This window comes from Cebus imitator, unplaced genomic scaffold (assembly GCF_001604975.1).
Source record: "Cebus imitator isolate Cc_AM_T3 unplaced genomic scaffold, Cebus_imitator-1.0 Scaffold75, whole genome shotgun sequence".
NCBI classification, from domain to species: domain Eukaryota; kingdom Metazoa; phylum Chordata; class Mammalia; order Primates; family Cebidae; genus Cebus; species Cebus imitator.
This window is the reverse complement of record NW_016107390.1, coordinates 6,068,284-6,094,082: the sequence shown is the minus strand read 5'-3', so window position 1 is coordinate 6,094,082 and position 25,799 is coordinate 6,068,284. Positions and strand designations below refer to the sequence as shown.

Here is a 25,799-nt window from a genome sequence, read left to right as displayed (position 1 = left end):
CACACACACAAACACACTCTTGAAAGTGTTTTAGTGCTCCATCCTTTCCCCAAAAAGGTTAACCAGATATTCAAATCTCTACCTAGGATAAGCAGGTAATGAACAAGAAGAGTACAAGCTTTTCAGAATTCTTAGCTTCTGCACTGAAGTTACGAAGATCGTCATTCATTGAAAAGTTAAACATCTTTTTCTTATAAAGAGTAATCAAGATTTCCACTAATCACAAGACTGGTGGTTGAAATAGCAAGATTCATCCTCAGGCTTGCACTTTCTTGTTGCCGGAGAGCAACAGAGATGGGGAAACTCTCGGTACAAGAGTCTTGGGATTGGCTGGGTCATAAAGATCATTCCAGAACATGAGATTTTTTGATCATCTCAGGGATACTCCCCCCAGCCTCAAATGCTCAGGGCCTCTGAGCCAGTCCACCTCTCAGAAGAGTAAACCATCATTCCCAGCAAACTGGCACAAGAACAGATAACCAAACCCTGCATGTTCACACTCATAAGTGGAAGTTGAGCAATAAGAACACATGGACACAAGGAAGGGAACAACACACACCAGGGCCTGTTGGGGGGTGGGGAGCAGGTGGGGGGAGAGCAGGAGGTTGAGGAATAGGGGAGGGATAGCATTAGGAGAAATATCTAATGTAGATGATGGGGTGATGGATTCAGCAAACCACCATGGCACACGTATACCTATGTAACAAACCTGCACATTCTGCACATGTACCCCAGAATGTAAAGTATAATTTAAAAAAGAAGAAGAAGAGGAAACCTACTATCCAGCAGGGGCCCCTTCCACAGTGAAAGGCTGTTAGTTAGAGAAAGCCCTTTTTACATTGCAGGACAACACAGTCGGAAGTCACTATCCAGTAAAACTTATCCAAACAGTAGTACCCACTCAATTCATGAAGTGCTCTTTCCATACTGTAGTCTTGTAAAGTAACATAAAAATATCCATGGATTTTTCACTTTTCATTGAATGCAGTGACCATTCCTTACCTTTACTAAAGAAATTGCAAGAAAAGAAATTAGAAAAAAAGAGATCTCTTGGCAGAAGGTCCCATCACTAACTCTGGTTATAGAATCACTTCCAGGATCATTAATTGAGTTATGCAAAGACTTTTTTAATAAACGCAAATGTAGAATAAACCAAATATTTATTTCTGCAAGCATCATTAAATTATGACATATTAGAAGTCATTAACAATCAACAGGCAAGGGCACTGGGTTCTGCCAGTTTAATGTTCTAAACAATCAAAAATACTATCCATGAGGCAATTACTTTCTTGCACATTGATTATTCCAATCGCCACACTAATAAGTGGGGCTAAACCAAATAAAATTAAAACAGCAGAGTAAGACACTACAGAGTGGTCCCGCTTGTAAAGGACAGTCTGTAACCTTGAGAGATGAATTCTATCTCCTAAGTTATGGGGGGAGAGCAGGAAGTTATTCCAGCACCCTAAATGGTATCTTGAAGACTTAGCATGATCCTTACATCCACAATACACATCCCCTTCACACACAGAGACACATGCACATTTCACTATTTAAGAATTAAGACCCAACAGATTATCCAAATCAAGTCCCTAGTAATAATGTGCAAAGTCAGGACCGGGATCTTCGAAATAAAGTCCTATGTACTTTCCACTCTGTGAGCGATTAAATGGATGTTTAATGATCCTGGAATTGGGGCAAAAACAATTTCTATTAATTCAACAAGTTCTACAGCAAACTGCAAAACTGCCATGTTTCTCTGGATTTAAAGGAACTACTTTTTTTTTTTTTTGAGACGGAGTTTCGCTGTTGTTACCCAGACTGGAGTGCAATGGCACGATCTCAGCTCAGGGCAACCTCCGCCTCCTGGGTTCAGGCAATTCTCCTGCCTCAGCCTCCCGAGTAGCTGGGACTACAGGCATGTGGCACCATACCCAGCTAATTTTTGTAGTTTTAGTAGAGACAGGGTTTCACCTTGTTGACCAGGATGGTCTCAATCTCTTGCCTCGTGATCCACCCGCCTTGGCCTCCCAAAGTGCTGGGATTACAAGCGTGAGCCACCATGCCCAGCCAGAACTACTTATTAATAAAATATTAGTCAACCAATGTATCAAATCTGTTGTTAAAATGTTATCCACAATTCTTTTTTTTTTTGAGACAGAGTCTTGCTCTTGTTGCTCAGACTGGAGCGCAATGGTGCAATCTCAGCTCACAGCAACCTTCACCTCCCGGATTCAAGTGATTCTCCTGCCTCTGCCTCCCAAGTAGCTGGGATTACAGGTACATGCTACCACAACAGGCTAATTTTGTATTTTCAGTAGAGACAGGGTTTCTCCATGTTGGTCAGTCTGGTCTTAAACTCCTGACCTCAGGTGATCCGCCTGCCTCGCCCTCCCAAAGTGCAGGGATTACAGGGGTGAGCCACTGCGCTCAGCCCAATGTTATCCACAATTCTAACCCTTTCTTTCTTCCTACGTTCTTCGATCTGTCAGGCATTTATTAAATATCCACTACATTTGTCAAGTGATATGTTAGATTCTATTGGAACACATGCAAATCATAAAGAGATCCTGTTCTTAAAGAGCTCAAAAGATTTTAAAGCAAGTGCGCGCGCGCACACACACACACACACACACACACACACACGAGTGATGCTGTTTATCAATCAGTTTTCCAGGGGCTGGAGGAGCTTTGATTTACAGCATTTGCCAATTCCTATGATATAAATACACCTACCATGGCCAATCCCAATTTTTCAACATCAATGTGGGGCTGTAGATTCAGGGAGATATACAGGACTGTCTAAACTGGCTCTAGTGCACCACTACTGATAAACTACTGATGTGTGCGTGCATGTGCGTGTGTGTGTGTGTGTGTGTGTGTGTAGTTCACTATATAAAAGAACTAATGAAATACTCTAGAGTTGTTATCTTAGAGTTGTGTGATTATGATTACCTCTTCTTCTTTTCCCTTTTTTATAGCATCCAACATTTTCTACAAAGAAGATTTTTTAAGATAAGTACTAGTAGCAAGATTCTTATCCGAGACCACTTTCTCTACATAGCCTTGGTATAACCAAAATTATCTGAGGAGTAGAGAGGCTAAAATATTTTGATGGCACATCAGATTAGCTTTAGAGCCACATGTCCTGGTAGAACTAAGAAAGAAAATGCTATACATAGTGTCCAACTTCAAAGAGGCTTCATCAGACTTCATTTAGCACTAAGCATTTCTGAGCCCCACCTATGTAACCATATGACTACCTAGATTTTACAAAACATAATTGCAGAGCATGCCACCTCCACACATTCTTAATATTTTGAAATATTCAATCATAGGATGTATCTGAAAGAAGGGGAGGAAGTGGAAAGAGAAGGATAATCCCTAAAATATAGGAATCCAGACAGAAATATTACTGCTTCTGCAGAAACCCTAGGACAGGACTGAATGACTCACCACCTGTCTGGTTCTGTGGTTAAATTTCAACAGCGTCTGCAGCTGTAACTCGTGCTTCTGCCTTCTTAACACGCAGATGCACTTTGTTTTGGAACCAAACATCTTTGACCCATTCCAGAAACTCTTTTCTTTTCTTTCTTAGGACTATATAAATGATTAACCCTGTAATCTTCGAAGTTATTTATAATAATGTTTAATGTAAAGAGGTGGAAGTTTTGTGGAGGGAAAATAAAACGACTTATTGCTTGCATAATATTTTAACATTTATGAAGCACTTGCATATAGCTTATCACAGTTGTCACAATACTCCTCTGGAATAGTATCCCTGGCACCCTTATATGCAAAGATAAAGAGGCTCAGAGAGTTTAAAAGACTCATTCAAGTTCACAAAGCTACAGACTAGTAGCTCACTGCCTTAAACACATGGGCTTCAGATTCCGTATTCCAGCCCAGTAGGGAAGTAGCTTGGTATAGTTTAGAGAAAAAACAAGATGTGGAGTTAGGCAAACTTAATTGCAAGTCCTGACACCATCATTTTCCACCTGTGTGGTCTTCAGTAAAATCCTTCTACTTTCTGGGCCTCATTTTCATTTGTAGAATGGAGAGATGATACCCACCTAATTGGACTGTAAGGAAAATCAAACTAAATAAAATTTGGTATGAAATGGGTTCTCATAACATTCCTTTTCCCTTTTCCACCATTCCCTGCTCCACTGCTCATGCCTCTTTTCCTTGTACCATCCTTAGCTCAAACACAGTCACTTTGTTTCTTGCCCTGACTCGAACGGCCTCTCCAGTTGAACAACCAGAAGTTGAACAGTCATTTAACGAATAGTGTGTTCTGCTGGAATATTGCTGCAGCAAGAATTAGCCCACACATAACTGGGAAATCAGGGAATCACCACAATCCAATATGGAAGTCCCACTGGTTCCTGCACAATTTTTCTTAGCACACTGTATGCTGTGCCACCAAGACAGAGCATCTGATCACAAAGCACACACAGCTAGGAGGATGTACAAGTCATGCAGAGATACGGTACTGAACACACTGCCCATTAAACCACGTTCTTCCTCTTGGCTCCATTTCACTAAATGTACAGTTTCAAATGTTTCTTTCAGATGTTTGTGCAAAAGAAACAAGCAAACACTCAAGAAGGAGCCAGACTATTTTATACTAAGCCTGTCATTGCTCCTCCACCTGCAAATTCTGGGGCCAATGCCCCTCTGACCTCGTTTTCACAACTCAGGCAACTTAGTACTTCCATACATACTCTTCTACCAACCTACCTTCCTCTTCAATTCTAAAGGTAAAGTCTTATGTTTACTGAGTTATGTATTTGTAGGGACATTAACATGTTCTTATAATTGTGCTATTTTTCATTAGCTTGCTATTGTTTTGGTTAGGGCTTAATTATAACAGTAAATGTTTTGAGTGTTTAAAATGTTTTGAGTGATCTGCTCCAATTCTATTTTCCTCAAAACATCAGTTATTTTTAGTGACTGATTTTTCAGAATATGAGATTTTTTAAAGGAATACATGCATCAAAAAAACGCTCATATTTTGCTCTGTGTGGATGTTTTTTACATACTGAGGCACCACAAATTGATGTGCTTATTTGACTCTGTTAAAATCCGACTCAGGAGGACCCCATCTCCGTGGTTAAGAATGTACAATTTCCCAGATAGTACCAAGGAGGGAAATTCATACTACTTTTCATAAATATGCTCAACCAAATGATTGTAAACATAAAACAGGGTACCCAATAGAGTATGGAAATAAATCTAGGCAGTACTGGCCTATCTCTACAACTGTAAGCAGCTTTTGCTTTATCATGTAAAAGGATTCCATTTTTACATCAGCTAAACTTCCAAGCAAGCAAAGGCATTACAAGAAAAGCGTCTTCAGCTACAGAACCTGTCACATGGGGAACCAATTTCCAGGGTAAGAAAATAAGCTCAATATTTTTTAAAGAATGTTTCCTCTTTGGCAGTATAATGAATCAAAACATTTTTATTTGTATTTATTCTTTGACATGGGCAAATGACAACCTTTCCAGGCTTTCACAGTAGAAAAATGGTAATTTTTAAAACTTGAATAACTATTTTTTAAACTTGAATAATATTTTATATTAAATATACATACATATACACTGGAAATTATTTGTCAATCTGTTTGTCCTTCAATCTTGGGATTGTACAGTGCTCTGATAAAGAACATATTATCATCACTGATTCTTTATCTCCAGTCAATTTTAGCAAATTGCCTTGCACATAATGTTTTTCTAAGTTCTGAAATACATGTGCAGGACGTGCAGGTTTGTTACATAGGTAAACATGTGCCATGGTGGTTTGCCACACCTATCAACTCATCACCTAGGTAGTAAGCCCAGCATTCATAAGCTATTTATCCTGATGTTCTCTCTCCCCAAGCCCCAACAGGCCCTAATGTGTGTTGTTCCCCTCCCTGTGTCCACGTGTTCTCATTGTTCAGTCCCACTTATAAGTGAGAACATGTAGTGTTTAGTTTTCTTTTCCTGTGTTAGTGTGATGAGACTGATGGCTTCCAGCTCTATCCAGGTCCTCGCACAGGACATGATCTCATTCCTTTTTATGGCTGCATAGTATTCCACAGTATATACATACTACATTTTCTTTGCCCAGTCTATCATTGAAGAGCATTTGGGTTGATTCCATTTCTTTGCTATTGTGAATAGGCCTTGCATATAATAATTATTCAATAAATGTTAAACATTAAATTGAACCATATGCATAATTAATGAAAGTTAGAGTCTTACTGTTGTTTAAAGGAAACTACATTTATTCCTAGACAGCAAATAGATTGTTCTTAAAAGGAATTGTACATAGTTTTGAATTGGTTAAAATTTAGTTTGGTTGCAAGTGACAGAAAACACAGATTGTAATATCTTAAAGAAGGTATAAGCTAATTTTTCTGTAGCAGGTCAGATATGGTAGCTCTTTAAACATCAGGGACCATGGTTTTTCTACCATCATAAACTCTCAGCTTTTATCTCCTGGCCAAGATGATTGCATTCTAGCTAGCAAGAAAAACAAAAGAAAAAGAAAGGTATTTCTAGAGCACTTTCTGAATATTATATCCCAGCTGTTCACATCTCATTGGCTGGAATATATTATCCAGCCATGCCTAGCTATGTAGGAGCCTGGGAGCTATAATCTTTATTCTGATGGCCATGTGCCTAGATAAATGGGGAGCGCCATTACTACAGAAAAAGAGGGAAAAATACCAAGGACAGTGGGGTTTATGAGAGTTTTATAAATTGACAATGAGCTTTGAATCAAATCGATACAAAGCAAGTAAATTAATTTGTTTCTAATAAACTTTCAGGGCAAGACCATCACATGTGTTTTAAGGCTGCAGATAATTCTAGTTAATGAGGAGAGTTAGAATCTATTTCCAACAGATAAACTGCTTTTGTTGAAATCCATTCAAATTCCCATCCCATGATCTATACTAAGACTTAATACTAAGGCACATCACATTGATTAAAAGAAATATGAATTGAATGCATAACTGCATGAGACCAATATTTCAGGTGAAAGGAGAGAGCTTTTTGAAATAATCTTTTCATATAAAACTAAGTGAATGGTAATTTTTCTGGTTATAATCAAATATAACTCTCTTAACCTCCGAATAGAGGGAATGCTATATAGTTACTAATACTGTCCATACTTAAGTGCATTGGGAATAAAAGATGGGGAGACTAAACAAAGCCAAAGAAAGAAAATAATAATAAAATAATTCTGAGAGAGCATGGGATATTCCTTAAAGCATTATAAGATTCTTTAGGAGATATGGGTAGCTTGCCCCATCCAAAAACTCCAAAAGCAGTTATTTCATAGATCTATAATAACTAAAACTGAACTTATTTTCACTGCACTATTATCTTAATATTTTTCTTAATTAAGCTTCATCACTATCATCACCCAGAAGGGTCAATTATTGAGGTTTTATTCTAATTAAAACCCTGAAAGATAAGGATGGAAAGATAAGAATAAGCAAAAGATAACAGAAACATTCAAACAGAAAGGAGATGAAAGAAAAATAAATTAGAAGCAAAAGAAAACACTAGATATTGACTCAGAGAAATAGAGGGCGAATTTGAAGAAAAATAGAAGAAGTAAGAAAGTAAACGAAAAGAAAGATGAAGGCAAGAACAAAAACATCAGTAACAGAAGGAGTTACATATAAAGACAACAAAAGGCAAAGCGGAGATTTTAGCAGGGAGATAGAAATCCTCCTTCTGGACTGGGACTGCCATGAAGATCTTCTAATTTAACCAACATTTGGAGGACATCAAGCCCTATTTCTATGTGATCCTGATTTTCCATATTAAAACACAAAAGCTCATGGAGATATTCCACCCCAGTTACACAATCATGAAGTGGCAGAAATGGTTTGGTTTCTTATGTCATTGAATTTGATCCTTACAACATCATTGTGAAGCAAAAATTATATCCCTACTTCCCATGGAGGCTCAGAGAAAAACTGATTTTTCCAAGATTATCTTGAACAATTTGAGTCCTAGGTCTGCAACTTACTAGATGTGTTGTGGAAAAGTCACTTAGCCTCCATGAAAGTCATCTGCATAGTGAAAATAATTCATAACAAGTGCACAGGTTTTCATATATAAATGGGAATATGTGTACATACATGTAAAAATACTTTGTAAAATGAAAAACATAATTTGTCATATTTACTAAAACTAAAATGTTCAGTGTAAAAGGCTATATGGAGTTTACATGCTGCTAATCCTTTAAACTATCAGGATTAAAAATAATGGAAAAGAAGAAGAAAAAGGAAGGAAAAAGGGAAGTAAGGTAGGAAGGAAGGAGAGAGGGAAAGAGAGGGAAACAGGCAAACCCAGTAACAATGGCTAACATTGTGCATTTATTGTGTGCCAGGTCCTGTGCTAAGTCTTTGCTCATTTAATCACTACAGCAACTCTAAGAGGCAGGTATTGTTATTACTCCAGTTTGCAGATGGGAAAGTGAGCCATGGAGAGGTTTAGTAACTTGACCAATTCATAAAGCTGGTTAGTGAGAGAGCCTGGATTCAAATCCACACGATCAGGTACAAGCTCCACCTCCCGAGTTCAAGTGATTCTCCTGCCTCAGCCTCCCAAGTAGCTGGAATTAATAGACACACACCACTACGCCCAGCTAATTTTGTATTTTTAGTAGAGATGGGGTTTCGCCAGGCTGGTCTCAAACTCCTGACCTAATGATCTGCCCACCTTGGCCTCCCATAGTGCTGGGATTACAGGTGTGAGCCACCGCGTCCGGCCTCTGGTATTCTTCAATAATTATACTGCCTGGATATTAGTCAGCTAGAAATAACAGTCCTACGGGAAATAGTGAATATCATAAAAATCTCAATATAAAAGCAGAAATAGGAAAAATTAGGCCCATCAGCACACCGGCAGCTAAAAATATTATCTCCAGCCAGAGATTTACCACAGGCTATTTTAATGTCCAGTGGCAATAAAGGAGATCTCAGCGAATGAAAGCAACATTAGTTGCTCTGATAAGGTCAAATGGGTGCTACAAGAAGGGAAAAAACTTCCATAAGATTATTTCAATTGCTAATGAAATTGCAAATTCGTTTTGGAGCTGAGTTCATCTTTCCCAGTGGAGAGTGAGCTAATAAGTAAATGTAAAGCAATTATAAAATGTACAAAGACTTTAAAGACCTCCCCATTATCAAAAGCTAGCTTGGAAATTTAAGCAAAAACAATAGAATTTTGGTTAGACAGAAATCTTAATCGTTGTATGGTCCACTGGCCAAAGCCCTTCCAAAGTGCTGACAATCCAATCTGCCTTTAAAAGCTGATAGACTGCCCAAAGAATATACATAAATGCCAACGAGCACTTGAAAAGATGCTCCATTATTAGGGAAATGTGCATCAAAGTCATCATGAGATACCAATTCCCACCCATTAGCGTGACTATTACCAAAGAAACAGAAAACAGCAAATGTTGGCGAGCATGTGGAGAAACTGGAGCCTCGGTGTACTGCTGTTGGAAATGTAAAATGGTGCAGCCACTATAGAAAATGGTAAGGCAGTTCCCCAAAAAATTAAAAGTACAATTACCAAGTGATCAGCAATCCCATTTCTGGGTGTACACCAAAACAACTGACGGCAGAGACTCAAGACAGATACTTGTATATTTACGTTCACTGCACTATTATACACAATAGTCAGAGGTAGAAGTAACTCAGCTGCCTGTTGTTGAATGAATGAATGAATAAAATGCAGTAAATACAATCAAAGGAATAACATTCAGTCTTTAAAAAGGAGAAAAAAATCTGGCACATGTAAAACAACATGGATGAACCGTGAGGACGCTATAATAGGGAAATAAGCCAGTCATAAATAATACAAGTGAAATAAGCCAGTCAAAAAAGAATAAATACTGCATGTTTCTGCTTACGTGAGGTACCTAGAGCAGTTTATTTTATAGGGACAGAAAGTAAAATGGTGATTGCTATGGGGCTGGTGGGAGAATAGGAAATTATTGTCTAACAGGCACAGAGTTTCAGGTTAAGAAGATTAAGTACTGGAAATGGATAGTGATGACAGTTAATGTGTACTTAATGCCACTGAACTGTGCATTTAAATATGGTTAAAATAGTACATTTTATTATATATATACATATATATACACACTTTTTTTTTTTTTGAGACAGAATTTTGCACTGTCACCCAGGCTGGTGTGCAGTTGCCTAGGCTGGAGTCCAATGGTGCGATCTCGGCTCACTGCAACCTCCGGCTCCCAGGTTCAAGCGATTCTCCTGCCTCAGCCTCCCGAGTAGCTGGAACTACTGGCATGCACCACCACACCGGGCTAATTTTTGTATTTTTTTTAGTAGAGATGGGGTTTCACCATGTTGGCCAGGCTGGTCTCAAATGCCTGACCTCGTGATCCACCCACCTCAGCATCCCAAAGTGCTGGGTTTACACAAGTGAGCCACCACACCCGGCCCTATGTTATATATTTTTACCACAATAGAAAAAAAAGAAAAATTAAAGAACAATAGATTTGTAAAAATATGAAAAAAAATTAAAGTACACTGAGTAAGATGTGTTACTATCCGAAGTTACTATCCCAAGACAAATAATCGACTAATTTTATTTACCTTTATCTTCTTTAAAGGTGCCTTATGTACACACTAAAAAATTTATATCCTAAATGATATATTTTCTGGTATTCACTTTAAAATAATCAACTGGGACATAGAGGAAGAGGGGAAGAGGAAACGAAATACAGTTTACCTGTAGTGAATCATTGCTGACACTATGTGATGGGTGCATGAAGGTTCTTTATATTATTTTCTTCACTCTTGTATTTGTTTGAACTGTGCCACAGTGAAAATTTTTAAATACTGCTTTATGTTTACCATATAAAACAGTTTTAAATAAAAATATCAAGCCAATGAAAAGCAGCAAATTCTAAAATATGATGAAGAAAAATTTTAAAAGAAAACATTCATTAGATGTCACCATTGCCATTTGTAGGGAAGCCCATGTCCCTTTTCTGGACATTTATAATGAACAGTTAACATACATTGAAGAATTATTACTTATACAAGCTTGACATGCACTGTTCACCTAATACTAACAACAACCTGTGATTCTCACTCTCATTTTACAGATGTGGAAACTCAGACTGAAAAAGGTAAAGTAATTTGGTTCATGTTAAGTGCACTTTAACCCAGGCAGTCTGGCTACAAGTCCTTCAGCTTAACAAGTACATTTCTTCAATTGCAAGGGTATTTTTTCTTCTTTCTTGCTAGCCAATTTAGACAGATTTATCAATCCTGAGTTGCCAGAATTAGAGAAGCCTGAGAACCTATGAAAGGAGATATTTTGTTTTTTAGGGGATATGATCAATACCTTTGCTTCATCTGTCCCGGTAAATCCCTAGGAGTTTCAGCCCTAGTTTAGCTCAATTTAGTTCATTCACTAAGCACCTACTAATTGTCAGAGGCTGTTAAACCTTGGGCACTGTGCTAGGTACTCAGATACCCAGAGGAATATAAATTATTCTATTATAAAAACACATGCATGCAAATGCTCATTGTAGCACAGTTCACAATAGGAAAGACATGGAATTAACCTAAATGCCTACTAATAACAGATTGGATAAAGAAAAATGTGGTACATATATACCATGGTATACTATGCAGCCATAACAAAGAACAAGATCATGTTTTTTGTGGGAACAAGGGAAGAGCTGGAGGCCATTATCCTCAGCACACTAACGCAGGAACAGAAAACCAAATGCTGCATGTTCTCGCTTGTAAGTGAGAACTAAATGATGAGAACACATGGACACACAGAGGGGAGCAGCACACACTGAGGCCTATCAGAGTGGAGGGTGGGAGAAAGGAGAGGATCAGGAAAAATAACTATTGGGTTATAACTAAGCTTAATACCTGGGTGATGAAATAATCTGTACAACAAACCCCCATGACACGAGTTTACCCATATAACAAGTCCGCACATGTACCCCAGAACCTAAAATAAAAGTTAAAAAAAAAAATGGTTGACAGTGAACTATGACATGATACTGTATAGAAAACTAAAATATAATCATGAAGGTAGAATACCAGAATTCCCTGATAATAGTTTTTATAAAGGTAAAAACCACCATATTAACATGATTGTATATTTATCTGGAAATACCTACTTTTGTTTTTTTTTTTTTTTTTTGAGATGGAGTCTTGCTCTGTTGCCCAGGCTGGAATGCAGTGGCGCAATCTCAGCTCACTGCAACCTCAGCCTCCCAGATTCAAGTGATTCTCATGCCTCAGCGTCCCGAGTAGCTGGGATTACAAGTACCTACTATCATGCTTGACTAATTTTTGTATTTTTTAGTAGAGACGGGGTTTTACCACGTTGACCAGGATGGTCTTGATCTCTTGACCTTGTGATCCGCCCACCTCGGCCTCCCAAAGTGCTGGGATTACAGGCATGAGCCACCGTGCCCGACCAGAAATACCTGCGTTTTTAACACCTATTTTTCCATTATAAAAGTGAGTAAAATGAACATTGCTCCTACTTAAAAGATAAATTCAATTAGATACTGTATTTTGCAATATAAACTGCAAGACCTACCATGGCATCTTGGAAAAGAAAAACATTCCAAATTCCAATTTCCAAATCAAAGAAACCACAAATGACAATAAAAAATTAATACTTAAATGTTTGTTTTTCAGCTTGAAAGTTTCAATATCACATGTAAAACATACTGAAAATATGTTTCTATTAAATTATGTGCTATCAGAGAACAATAAAAATAAAATTTGATAAAAAAAGAACTGCCAACAGAAAATAGAGGTTAACATAATATTTATTTGAGAAACCAGAAAACCAAAAATAAATAACCTACATCACTCAGTTTTTCCTCTTTCATAGTGTTAATCACCTTATGACGAGTGGCTTGACATCTGTCTTTACCATGGTAAAATAAGGTGCGTGATGGTTCGGACCTGTCTGCACTGTCCAAAACTATCTTTAGCACTTACTACACACATAGCTGTTCCACACACAGCAAGACCGAGTGCATATGTAATGAACAGACTTGAATTCCAAATTTCCTGTCCATTCACGTGCTTATCTAGAGAGCAACACTGTAAAGAGGCAGGAGCAGGGACTTTGCACCAGGCATTCATTCCCTATTTTATTCTTTCATTCATGTATCTATACAACCAGTATTCAAGGACACCTATTTTGTGCCATTGTTTTAGGTCCTGAGACACTGCAGTGAAAAACAGGTGTTTCTAGCCTCATAGAACTTGACAGTTCTGCCACTCATCTTGGGAGGTCACTCACTCAGCATAAGTTGGTTTTCAGGGTTTTTTTTGTTGTTGTTTTTTTCTTCTTTGTTTTTAGAAAAACATAATACTAATAACCAATGTGGAAGATTATTTTAAAGAAAATGAGTCATACACGCAACGGACCTGGCACATGGTAAGTAAACACTCAATAATTTAACAATCAACCAAAAGCCAAAAAACAAAATACAAAATTTAGAACAAGTGACAAACAACAATGATCTCCAGGGCAGAAGTACCTAGAAAAGTTCAAAGAGCAAAACATTGCAATAATATTAATTATGTGTTAACAGCCATATTCATCTGAATCTGTTCTTTCTATATGGTACTAAATACTCTTCAAAATCCCTTGGCATACACCATCTTAAGTATTGACAGTTAAAAATGTCCATAGATTTCTAGAGAAAAAAAGTTCTACAAAACCAGTTTGGCTGACATTGGGAGCTTTGTGTGGACAATGAAGGTCACGTAGATTTTGTATTGTTCTTGATCGTCTTCTAGCAATGAGCAAACGGGAAATCATGTCAACTAGGCTTCTAAATGACCTACGGCCATGGGGAAACACAGCAAGCAGGGAAAGACTTGGTCAGAAAGCATTTTGCAAAGATGGCTTTTGCAAGGACACTAAGGGAAGTTGAGAAACTTGACCAAGCTTACATAGCACTTTTTTTTCCTATGAAAGTGCTTTATTAGGCAAAACCGCCTACTATAAAAATGCTTTAAAATGCAACAGGAGGAGATGTGAAGACACAAAGAAGTGCATAGTGACACATGGCTATCAGAACACACAAAGAATCCACACTGCTTCCGCCCTTTACCTAGAAAAGGTACTTAGCTATGCAGAAATAGGGTCAAATTCACATCCAGCTCTTCTGACTCAGAGTCCTTTGACCCTTCATTACTATGACCTCCTCATGGGCTATCGTCTTCCTTTAAAAGTTCAGAGACACAGACGAGAGAAGAGAGCTTATAAAAAATAGTTTCCTCTTATGACTCAACTTGAAATTCTCAGAAAGAGTTCTAAATACTTTAAATCCCTTTTACCCAGAAGCTTCTGGTTTTTGCTCAGTCTTGACAGAAAATGGAGTGGCTACGATACATCTCGGAGATGCTATGAAACAGATGAATTGAAATACCTTCAATGTCAGCAAATCATCTGAAGCCCTATAAACACCCTGCACAGTACATTCATGGCACATGCAGGCTTTTGTCTTATTGAAAGACAATCTGTGTCATCTGACATTAGGAGAGCCACCTACTTCAGACCACTGAAAGTTTCAAAGAAAATAAGTCATAAATGAAGTAAATATTCAGTGTTGTGCAGCACAATATCTACCCTTCCCTTACAAGGCTGTGGTCTATGGTCTTTTAAAACTTCTGTTGTATTCTCATTTTTTAAAAAATCATTTGTTGAGCTCTACTTTGTTTTAAGCACCATATACAACCATTAAGCTAAGTATAGCATATTCTTTTATTGCTTTTCTTGGACTTGATGTTATTTGTTCAGGGTCCTTTGCTTCCTATCACTGTGCTGTCTAATCCAATGGTCACTAGCCACCAAGACTGTTTAAAGTTAAATTTGAGCTAACCTACAGGTCAGAGGAAAAAAGTACCTAATCTATTTAGAGTGGTTGACTAGATATCCTGGTATAATCCACGATGTCCACGAGGCAACCAGGATGCTGATTATTCATTGACACTAAATTACAAACACAGTTTTCGCAAATTTATTGACAGAGAGAGAAAGAGAAGCCATAGAAAGACAAATAAATAAAGACCTGAATTCAAGCTGTGTGACTTCAGACAAATCGTGTTACTTCTCTGATCCTAAATTTCATAATCTGCAAAATGAAAAAGCAGATAAACTCTGAGCTTCCTTTCACCCCTGAAATTCCTGGATTCTAAGGCTTTATATAGTTTGCATATCATCCAAGTAACTGTGTAGGCTTCAAAGACATATAAGACAAGGCCCCAAAAACTTTCCCATTAATGAGTAGAGGAAGCTAGCTAGATAGGGCTAGACAATATAAGACAGGACATTGTAAGTATCATAAAAATAATATTACCAATGTGTCCTACAGAATCCACCTCTTTATCCTACCAGAAAAATATGCCTGGAGGTAGTGAAAATGCTCACCTTTCTTTCATTATCAAAAATATGGTAACATATGGTACCTCAGCTGGCACATACTGGATGCCTAATAATTCTCGTTGAATAGTAGGAATAAGATAATAATGATAATATAATATTAATTATAGTAGCAGGCATTACTAATATATACTAGGTTCTATGCAAGACACTTTCCCCGGGCTATCTCATTTTACCATCAAACAGCTTTATGAAGAAAACATTAAAAGTTTTTATTTTTCATCACTTTGTAGATTAAAAAAAAAAAAAAAAAAAAACTACAGTGAAAGGAGTTAGGTCACTAATCCACAGCCACACAACTAAACAGTGGCAGAACTGAGATTTAAAACCAAGACTTCCCAATTCCAATGCACATGCTTTCTCCATTTCTATCCGTTGTCATCTTCAGAAAACTTTTACTTGTTAATCACCAGAAAGAACCAAAGAAAGGAAGGCTCTCAAACTTTTTAAGAACCCAGCTAACTTCACAAAACTGCCATTTCCTGTATATTTTACCAGAAGACAAAATAACAATTTATTTTTATAGATAGGCCACTCAGCCCAAATATTTTCTAGTCTAGACCAGGTGGCAATTTCAATGGAGCTAGAATTGAGTTCACGATTGTCTGGCAGGGTTCCAATGTCCCAAGACTTTTGTTAATTAGACACAAGACAAAGGGCATTAAAAAGAAGGCAAGTTAAATCTGCATTGCTGTGGACAAATTGCAGAAAGAAGTGGGCCTTTGTTTCCTAAGGAACTGGGCACCCACTCTATCATTTACAATGATCTTATAATTAGGTTGATATTTTGTAGGCTAGAAGCCTGCACATCCCTGACATTCATATGCCTCCTTATCACTGTCATGAAGTGGAAAGCAAGGACCAATTATTCGTGTTGCTTGTTTTCCACAATCCTGTTTTCAAGGAGACTTAACATTTAAGTCACTAAACTGTCCAAATTCAAAATATTTCCACTTTCTCTGCAGTGATCACATTCTGTCACCCACACTTCCTAAAAATATCCTACTTTCCATCACTCACTAGAACCACAGAGGCTATTAGAAGGTAATAAAATCCCTTGAGGGCTTCTCTTATGCACATCTGCACTTTCCTCTGATCAATTAGATTCAGGGAGATTGGAAGTGGGAAATAAAAGAAATAAAATTCAGACCACAAATCCTTATTGTAATCCCACAAATAGCACTGACAAACAACAACTGGTGAGGAAAGAGCTCAACCCTGAAAGACTCTCCTGCTCTAAACTCAACTACTATCCAAAATTCATCATTAAATTATTACTCATAAAATCCTTCTATCTACTTCTCATCAAGAAATATCATTGCGGAAATATCAATGATGGTCCTATCTTCTCTCAGGGCACAAGTCACTATGAGTATCACTGTGGAAAACACAGGTCTGAATATGTTTAGAGTAGACATCCCTTGGTTCAGAAAGTTTCTTTCAAATAATCTGATTTACAAAAGACCCTCCATTTAAAAATTTTTCAGAAATGGCAAGATACTTCTGTCAGTGCCTGCCTCCCATCTGAGCCCTTAATTTGGAAATCTGAGGGCTTAAAAGGACCATGACTTTCATAATGATCTTTTACATACATTCTTTCTTTTTCTAGTGGGTCTTGTTGTCACTTGTACATATTCCTCACTCTGCTAACAGGTAGTAAACCCAGGCAGATTAAGAAAACTAAGGTTCGAAAATACTAAAGATCAACTAGGCACGGTGGCACACGCCTACAATGCCAGCTACTCAGAAGGCTGAAGTGGGAGGATCACCTGAGCCCAAGAGTTTAAGACCAGCCTGGGCAACATAATGAGACCCCATCTCAAAAAAAAAAGGAAAGTCAAATATTATTTTTCACAATGGGGATTTAAGCGAGAAATATCAACACCCTCAAGGTTGACCAGATGGGCAATCCTGTACTAACAAATCCACTGAGTTGAGTTAATACAGAAAATGTCAGCCAGCTCACCACTAAGAGACTAGTAATGCCTGTGGCCCAGGCTCTTCCAAAGAAGAGATCAAGCCACTCCTCTTTCTGGTAGGTATGTCTCCTCTCACAGAGCAGACTGACTTTAGAAGCAGCTTTCAAAGACAATGTTTAGGTCAAGTCAATCAGCATAAATACTCTTCCTGGTTGGCTGACAGCTCTCATTGTGACTTTATATAAGAAAAGCCAATGGTCTCATCTTGCTCTTCAAGAATGGAACAGTCATAGCTGGGCGCTATGACTCTTAACTGTAATCTCAGCGGTTTGGGAGGCTGAGGCGGGAGGATTGCTTGAGCCCAGGAGTTCAAGACCAGCCTGGGCAACATAGTGAGACCCCATCTCTACAAGAAAAAACAAAAAAAAAATTAGGCCGGCATCGTGGCACCCACCTGTAGTCTCAGGTACCCGGGAGGCTGAGGTGGGAGGATAGCTTGAGCCCGGGAGTTCAAGGTTACAGTGAGCTATGATTGCACCACTGCACTCCAGCCTGGTCAACACCGCAAGACCCTGACTTTAAAAAAAAAAAAAAAAACAGAATGGAACAATCTTAACCCTAAAATAATAACCTGTTGCCAGTACCACCACATGATACCATATTTGAAAGATTTATCCAAGTCCTGAGCTTCACCGGTAACAAGGTTGGCATCTATTCTCTTCTCCCAAAGACATTGCTTTCTCCTTTACAATAAATAAACAGTGTAAATTATGTCTTCAACCTTAAGTCTGAAAAGAAAAGCTAAAAGCAAACAAATGCAAAGCAAGCAACTATATAAGGATGAAGAGACAGGAGAGTAGAATGGAGGAGAGAACAGGAGTAGGAGAAAGACAAGGGGAAAGAGGAGGGGGAGGAACAGTGAACTTGATAAGTTTGCTATTTCCAAAGCCATGTTTACTGCAGTAAGATAATGAATGAGGAAAAACATTTTCATTTTCTTTTCTGACAGCTTGAGCATAAATGATTGCTGCAATAATATCAGAAAGTATTGGACATTTTGAAGAGTCTTGCTAGTGAGAAGCCAGCATTCCAGCCAATTTGAAGCACTGGCCCCAAGGTGCCCTAGAGAGTTTGTTTTTCAAATGCAGGAATGTCAACTGCTGGACTAAAAGTGATGTATACTGTCTAGTGGACAGCATGCTGGCCAGACACCAAATCTGGAATGTCTCTCCCTGTACTCAGTTGTTCTTTACGGCCACTGCCGTTCCCACAAATGAGAGTTTTGTCCAAAGCCATCCAAAAGAGGGGGTAGTGTTTAAGATCCATCAACACCAAATAACATTGAGTTCTGACTTGTCACCTCTACAGATTCTTCAAAAAGCTGATCTGAATCCAACACTTGTTGGAGCTAGTCAGGTCTCTTCTTAAGGAAGTTGATTACTTCTAGTTCTAATCCAGTTAAGGTCCTGCCTGAAGGAGGCCTAAAAAGTGCCAGGAATAAAAGCAGTCAAGTCTCATAATTTTATGTGCTTTTAAATAAGATGTCATCAAGTACATAAAACAACATAACCATTGTAATTTAATCACCTGCTTATGAAAAAGACAGCATTCTCAATAGAAGAATTGATAAGGCAAATACTTCGCCCGTACGTATTTTTAAAATGTGTCTCTGGCATCAAACGAACTCTACCGAGACGCCCTGTATTATGCCAAAAAGCTACTGGCCAACATCTGAAACTGACTTGCAAGCAGCAACCCTAATCTGGATCATGAAGCAGCATTACTGTCACCTGTGCCCTTCAATATGGTGACATCCACTCTACCTTAACAATCAGAGTTTTATCCTGTACATTTTTTTCCATAAGATCCCTATAGACTTCTCCATGGAAAAAAAGATCCCAAGAATTTTTCTGAGATTTGGAAAAATTCCTATAATTTGTATGAGGATAATGAGAGAGACATCAAACACACACAAGAAATTCACACATCCCAGCTTTCCTCTGTATTCCACTTTGGAAACCAACAGCCTACGAAGATAAAATGGAAACAGCACATGCATATCTTGAGTGTGTGCACATCATCAGAGTCATAAGCAATAAGTAAACAGGAGGTGTCACGGGGAGGGAAACACCATGAATGCTGCCAGTTCAGAACACACTGTCAAGAGGTATGCTTCAACAGTGAGGCAGAAGGGGAAAACGAGCATGAGTCGCTAGAACAGCAATTTCCCTATCCTTTCTCTCCACTGTTACTAAGCAATGTCCTATTGGAGATGAAGTCCTTTTCTAAGTCTTTGATGGACTTCCTGATTAATAAGCATTACAATCTGGTGTTTATTCTTTTGTGAAGGTGGAGCAGTTGAAATATCCTAACACACATATTCAACCAACACCCCTCTCCAATTATTTTGTTGTTCTTCACATTAAAAGTTGGCTCTACTGAGAAGAGACTGAATGGAAAGCCCATATACAAAAAATAGAAGCATAACAGACACATAAAATTTGTGATGTCACAATCTATGTCTATGCACAGACATAGGCCATTTGACCTGATAACTAGCAAATAACAAACAAGAACTCTGTGTCTCTTTATACATTCTCTGATATTTACATATTGTTATTTCTACCACAAAGAAGAACAAAAAAAATATGATCAGAGAATACAAGAATAGACAGACAATCCACAGGTAAGCATTAAGAGTAAAATTTACTGAAAGGAGTTATTTTTTCCAATAATAATTTATCAGGAAAATCTTTCTTTGAAAAGTAAATTATATGTGATCACTAACCCTAAGCAAACAGCTAAGAAAGGAAGGGAAAAATGAGTAGCACATGCAGTTCCAAGCTGAACTGACAAAATAATAACGCTTTAAAAAATGAGGTAGTGCACTCTCTTCCTGAAATCATTACAGTCTGATAACTTAAAAGTAGAATTAATGGCGATTTGATGCTATACAACACTGTATAAACTCAAAATTGGCAATAGAGGCTCAGATACACTAAACAGTCAAATAATATTTCTAAAATCCCTGTCTTCTTATTTTATTCGTTCTCAAAATAACTGACTGAATGACACACACTAGTTGCTGCATATTTAGCTCATTTCTAATGAAGACAACTACTAGGTGTCCGATGCACTCAGTCCTTAATTTTTTAAAGGGAAACAGAGAGGGAATACAATTGTTTAGCCAAACAGAAATAGCTTACTACTATAATCTTCCAACCAAAATACTAACTCTTCACATCGCAGACACCCATAAAATAGAATTCAAAATTCTCACAGCTTGCATATTACAATATTCAGTCTTACCAAACAATACAAAATATGACTTCTTTAAAACCACCCAACTGCCCCCAAAATATTTCTTTCCAAAACCAACTCTAAATAGAATAGACAAGTATCCAGTCATTTCAATCAACTTAAAATACAATGCTAATAATTTAAATGCAATGGGATTATTTTCCTGACTTATGCAGTTGGAATGCTTTAAGACTAATACAGACAACTGAGTCCTGAGTTATCTTTCCTATCATACTGTTTTCTCTCAGGCTCATATAAATGTATTCATAGGTACACAATGTAGTACTGTTCACCAAGGCTAAAGAATGAAACAGTTAGCATTGTGCCGGGATGCCCATGCATCTTCCCATTAAAGCCACAGCAATATTCCTATGGATGGCTACATGGATGAAAAGTTTTGATTTAGTGCAGGTTAAAGTAGCACATAGTCTTTAATCTTTATTCATAAACAGCTCTGATCCTCTTGCTGAAAAATAAATAAATGCAAGCATCCTGAACTCTTCAATGGGCTCTCTCTAATTAAAACCTGTAACAATTTTGGGGTGTTTCAAAGCACGACTTCCTTTTTTACCACTGTTAGTGGTGACTAAAGAAACCTTGCCCAATAAGCACTCCAGATAATATACTTTAAAAAATCATCTATACAATGCAATAAAAATGATTGGTGCAGAAGAATGCTGCATCCCTAATTTTAGTAAGATTGTTGATGATAGCCTACGCAACCACTCGAAAGCACACAAAATATTCAAATGCATCTTTATTATGGTTGCTCAGTGTCTAAAAGTTTGTTGCCAATAGCATTGCTATAGAATCTATAAAGCTGTCAAATCTATTTGTGGCCAAAAAAAAAAAAAAAAAAAAAAACTCTGGAAGATAAATATTATTTAATGATTTACATATGGTACTAGAATATAAATACCCGTAAATACCTCAAATCATAAAAATACCAGAAAGTAAAAAATAATTTAGGCTAAGACAAAAAAGACTAGAATTGTTTAGTCAAGAGGAAAATTATTAAACCACATACATTTACACAGACACATTCTCTCTTGCCACAGAACTGCAAAGTGGTCTATTTTTATTTCTGAAATGTGATTCGCTTATGTAATTATTATAACCTAAATGTTTAGAGGGGAGTATAAGAAAAAGCTTCTAAAATTATTATGGATGCTATTAAATCATGTGTGTAACAACCAAAATATCCGGAATGCCCAAACTTGCTGTTATTGCTCATGACAGAATAATCTATGCAAAACCAGCAGGGAACATGTGAGGCCTCATTTACTTCACTGTGTTTCTCCACGTATGCATCACTTGAGAATATCAGATCACTTTCACGTATATAGTACGTAATCACTGATGATTTGGGGAATCCACAAGGCCACAAAGTTGACACATATTCTGATCTAGAGGGAAAAAATCGAGAAAGCCAGAAGTTTCCTGTTTTCCAAGAAACTGAAGACATGAAGACACGCTTACCTTTCTGTACACCAGCATGTTGGGTGATTCATCGGCCACCCCGTTGCTGGTCTGCCCATAATTATTCCCCTGCGCCATGTCACCCAAAACTTGGTCCACTCTCAGATACAAGAATTATCAGTCTGCCCTGCAAAGGGTTAGAGAGACTTCTGTGAGATCCCAGTGGTAGCGCTTAAGGGACTCCCCTGATTCATCATCATTCACAGCACCCACCCCACATGGAGTGTTCTTACAAACTGGGGCTGGCTGGAGAAAGTGACACAGGACATGGATTTTTTTAAAAATGAGTCTACACCTACAATACCCTCAAGGAATTGTAAGAAACTACAGTCTTCCGGGTAGAAATATCATTTGGTTATCATTGTAGCTGACTTCATTTTCTGGATACTCATTTTGAGAAGTGTTGGATGCTCACCTTAAACACTCATGGTTAGCATTTCCCTAGTACACAGAGTTCTTTTCTCTCCCAATACTTGCATCTGCACTTGCTGATGTTTTACCAAAACGGCAGAAAGACAACACAACACCGGGGAATGGGGGTGGGGGGCAGGGTGGCACACTTTCTCCCAGTTATCTGTCTAGCGTCCCCACATGCAGCACATCGGAGAGGCCCATTCCCGGAGTCCTTCTCCAGCGCATGGGTTTCCTCTCTATTCCCCCGGGTCTCCCACACAGACCCAGAGTATATGCTTCGCCTACTTCCACCTGACTGCGCTGCCAGCCACCGGCTGCTCTCCTTTCTCCCCACTTCGCTTCGGAAGTCAGGAGGTAATCCTGCCTAATTTTTGCAAGAAGACACCAGAATTCGTCCCGGCAACGAGAACGAGCGAGCGGGAGGTCAAGCCTGCAGGCAATTACCTGGGGCACCGTGGGTAAATGCCTAAGTGCAGAAGCCTCCAGAGCCACCAGCCGAAGCGCAGAGAAGACAAGCAAGCCCCAGCTCCCCCGGCTCCCTCTCCCGGCAGCAGCAAATGGCAGGCGCGCCTGTGCCCCGCGCCGCGGCGGCCGCCGGAGCCGGGCGGCAGTTTCAGCACCGCGGACCGCGGGGTGCGCGCGGCGCCCGTGGCGCCCGTGAGCCCTGCCCCGGCGCGGGGGTCCCGGGGGCGGCCGCCCTGCGCCCGCGGACGCTCCCGCTGCGCAGAGCGAGGGCTGGGTGCGGGCCGGGGGCCGGGAGGGCTCTGGGGGGCGCTGCCTCCTCTCCGCCCGCCTCCCCTATTTACCTCCTCCGCCAAGGTCACGGCCTCGCGGCGTCTCCCCTCCCGGGCGGGCTGGGTGCGGGCGGTGTCAGCTGGCGGCGAGCGGAGCAGCGAGACAGGGCAGCTTCATCACACTCGCGGCGGATGCGGATTCCGCGCCGCCCCGGCTCCCGCCGCTCGGGCGACCGCCACCGTCGCCTCGCCTGGCCTCGCCGCTGCCCGTGCACACGCGGCCCCGGCAGCCGCCACTCGCGCCCGCTCCCCTGGGCCGCCTCGCCGGCTCGCTCCCTCCTCCGCTTCTTCTCTCGGGGACTGGGACCCGCCGAGCGCGCGCGGGAGTCGAGACGCCCGGCCCGTGCGCGCGACTGGGAGGAGGGAGGAGGGACGGTCACGTGGGACAGGGGCGTCCGAAGGTGCCGGCTCGGATGGGCTCGGCTCGGCCGCCGCCACGCCGCCCGGGCCTCCCCGGCCTCCCCGCCCTCGCGCCCCGCGGGAGGCTGCAGTCCTGCCCCCGGCGCGGCCCGCGCTTCCGCACACCCCGCCCGCCCGCGCGTGTGTACGTGCGCCGGAGGCCTGGAGAGACCGGAGTTTAACGCCCAGTGTAAGCCGGAAAGGGAGGAAGGCTTCGCGATGGAAGGGTGGGTGGTGGGCGGGTGGGTGATCGAGTGAACGGATGGACGGATGGATGGCTGGATGGGTGGATGGAGCCCCGTGAAACCCGAGGTTTCATCACGTGCCTAACGACTCCGCTGAAAGTCCTAGAGAAGCAGATAATTTATTATTATTGTTATTATTATTATTATTATGCTCAAATAACAGAGTGGAGAGATACCGAGACATCCCAGTAGTGAAGGAAATGGCTAGGACCAAATGAATCATTCATCCCTGCTTGCCTGCGGCTTTCACAGCTTCTTCCTAAGTTGGAGAAATGGGAACCAATTTGAAAGCTGCCAGCCGGGGGTGAAAAGGGGTGAAAACCTTGCCACTTGTGAAAATGAAGGAACATCCCCAAGGCCTGGCTTCTCCCTTTAACACAAGATGCTCAGAGGAACTTTCCTCTTCCTCACTGCCCTTGTCCACTAGCAGTTTTCAAAGAGGGTCTGAGGGGCTGATCCTCCTTCATATTGCTGCCACACATTCTTCTGCAAGGATTCAAACGACATGAAGAAGACACATCACTTTTGCGTTGGTGGTAGTAAAGCAAGCAACCTGTGTCTCTGGCTTCCAGGGGAAGAGCTGGGCAGCTATAAATCTAGTTTTCCTTCCTCTGCTGGGCTAGGTGTGGAGGAGGGGGAGGGACAGAGGGAAAGTATAATCAAGATCAGCCCTTCCTGACCCCCTAGTCTAGGCAGATCAGCACTGCTACTGAAACGGGGCCGTGTGGACCAGTGTATTTCCCCAGCCCCAAGCAGGTCTTGTCAGGTTTCACTCAAGGAGCAAATATTTCTCTAATCTCCTGTTCCAAGTACTGCAGGAGAAATACTGTCCCAAACTACACACACTCTGGTTTGACCTGTCTCCCACTGTATACAAAGATGTGTAAACTCCCCACATCTTTCCACTGTATCCTCTGGAACTTAGAATCTTCTTCAGCAAAATTCTGTTTTCGGCGTCTCTAAATATTTATTTAACATTCTTGTTCTCCCCGAAATCTACTTCTCCTCCTTTTAGCCCCTCTCTTCCTTTTTGCTCAGTCTACTCCTGAGAAGATGTGACTTGAGTGACTTGAATTAATAAATTTGCAAATACTACTGGGCATGCTCACTCAGTTTGACCATTTTCCTCTTAAGAGAGAACCACCTGAAGGAAGCAGGCTTTCTCCTTCTTTGCATCTCTGGGTAAAGTTTCCACGCTCATAGAAATCTGTACCCAAGCACAGCACTGATGGATCATTCTCAACAGCAAACTAACAGAATAGAGCCAATTACACACACACAAACACATATATATATATCTCTTGACACACTTTCCACTTATTGCCACCTTACTTTCCTGCTTCCCTTTATGCCAAAATCTTTCTTTCCATTCCATCTTGAACCTGTTCCATTTTGTTAAATAACTTCCATGGTGCTAAGCTGATGGTCAATTCTCAGCTGTCATAAAAATTGACTTTTCGGCATAAATAACCCTGGACACCACTCTCTATTATTTCTCTTTCTATATTGCTGGCTGCTTTTACTCACCCTTATTGCTTGTTCTTATCTTTTTGACCCCCAAATTCTGAAATGTCTCAGATATCTCATCGAGCCTCTTCTCTCAATTTACATGCACATTACCTAAAGTGACCTGATTCAGGCTCATACATTTCAGTGTTTCATTACTTCACACTAATAACTTCCAAATGTATATTTTTAACCTGGATCTATCCTCTAAAATCCAGTCTGTCAAGTGCTCACTTTACATCTCCACTTGAATATCTTATT

General features: G+C 40.0%; 1 protein-coding gene across 1 annotated transcript in view; it reads right to left on the bottom strand.

Moving 5' to 3' along the window:
* The window catches only part of RGS7 (regulator of G protein signaling 7), a 532,072-nt gene extending 508,355 nt beyond the window's left edge, over window positions 1-23,717 (bottom strand). The window contains exons 1-2 of the mRNA XM_037739855.1: window positions 23,401-23,717; window positions 22,181-22,307 (exon numbers count right to left, since the gene is read on the bottom strand). Coding sequence (XP_037595783.1) covers window positions 22,181-22,258 — 78 coding nt within the window. The 5' untranslated portion in view covers window positions 22,259-22,307; window positions 23,401-23,717. The remainder of the gene's footprint in view (window positions 1-22,180; window positions 22,308-23,400) is intronic.
* Window positions 23,718-25,799: the final 2,082 nt, after the last annotated feature.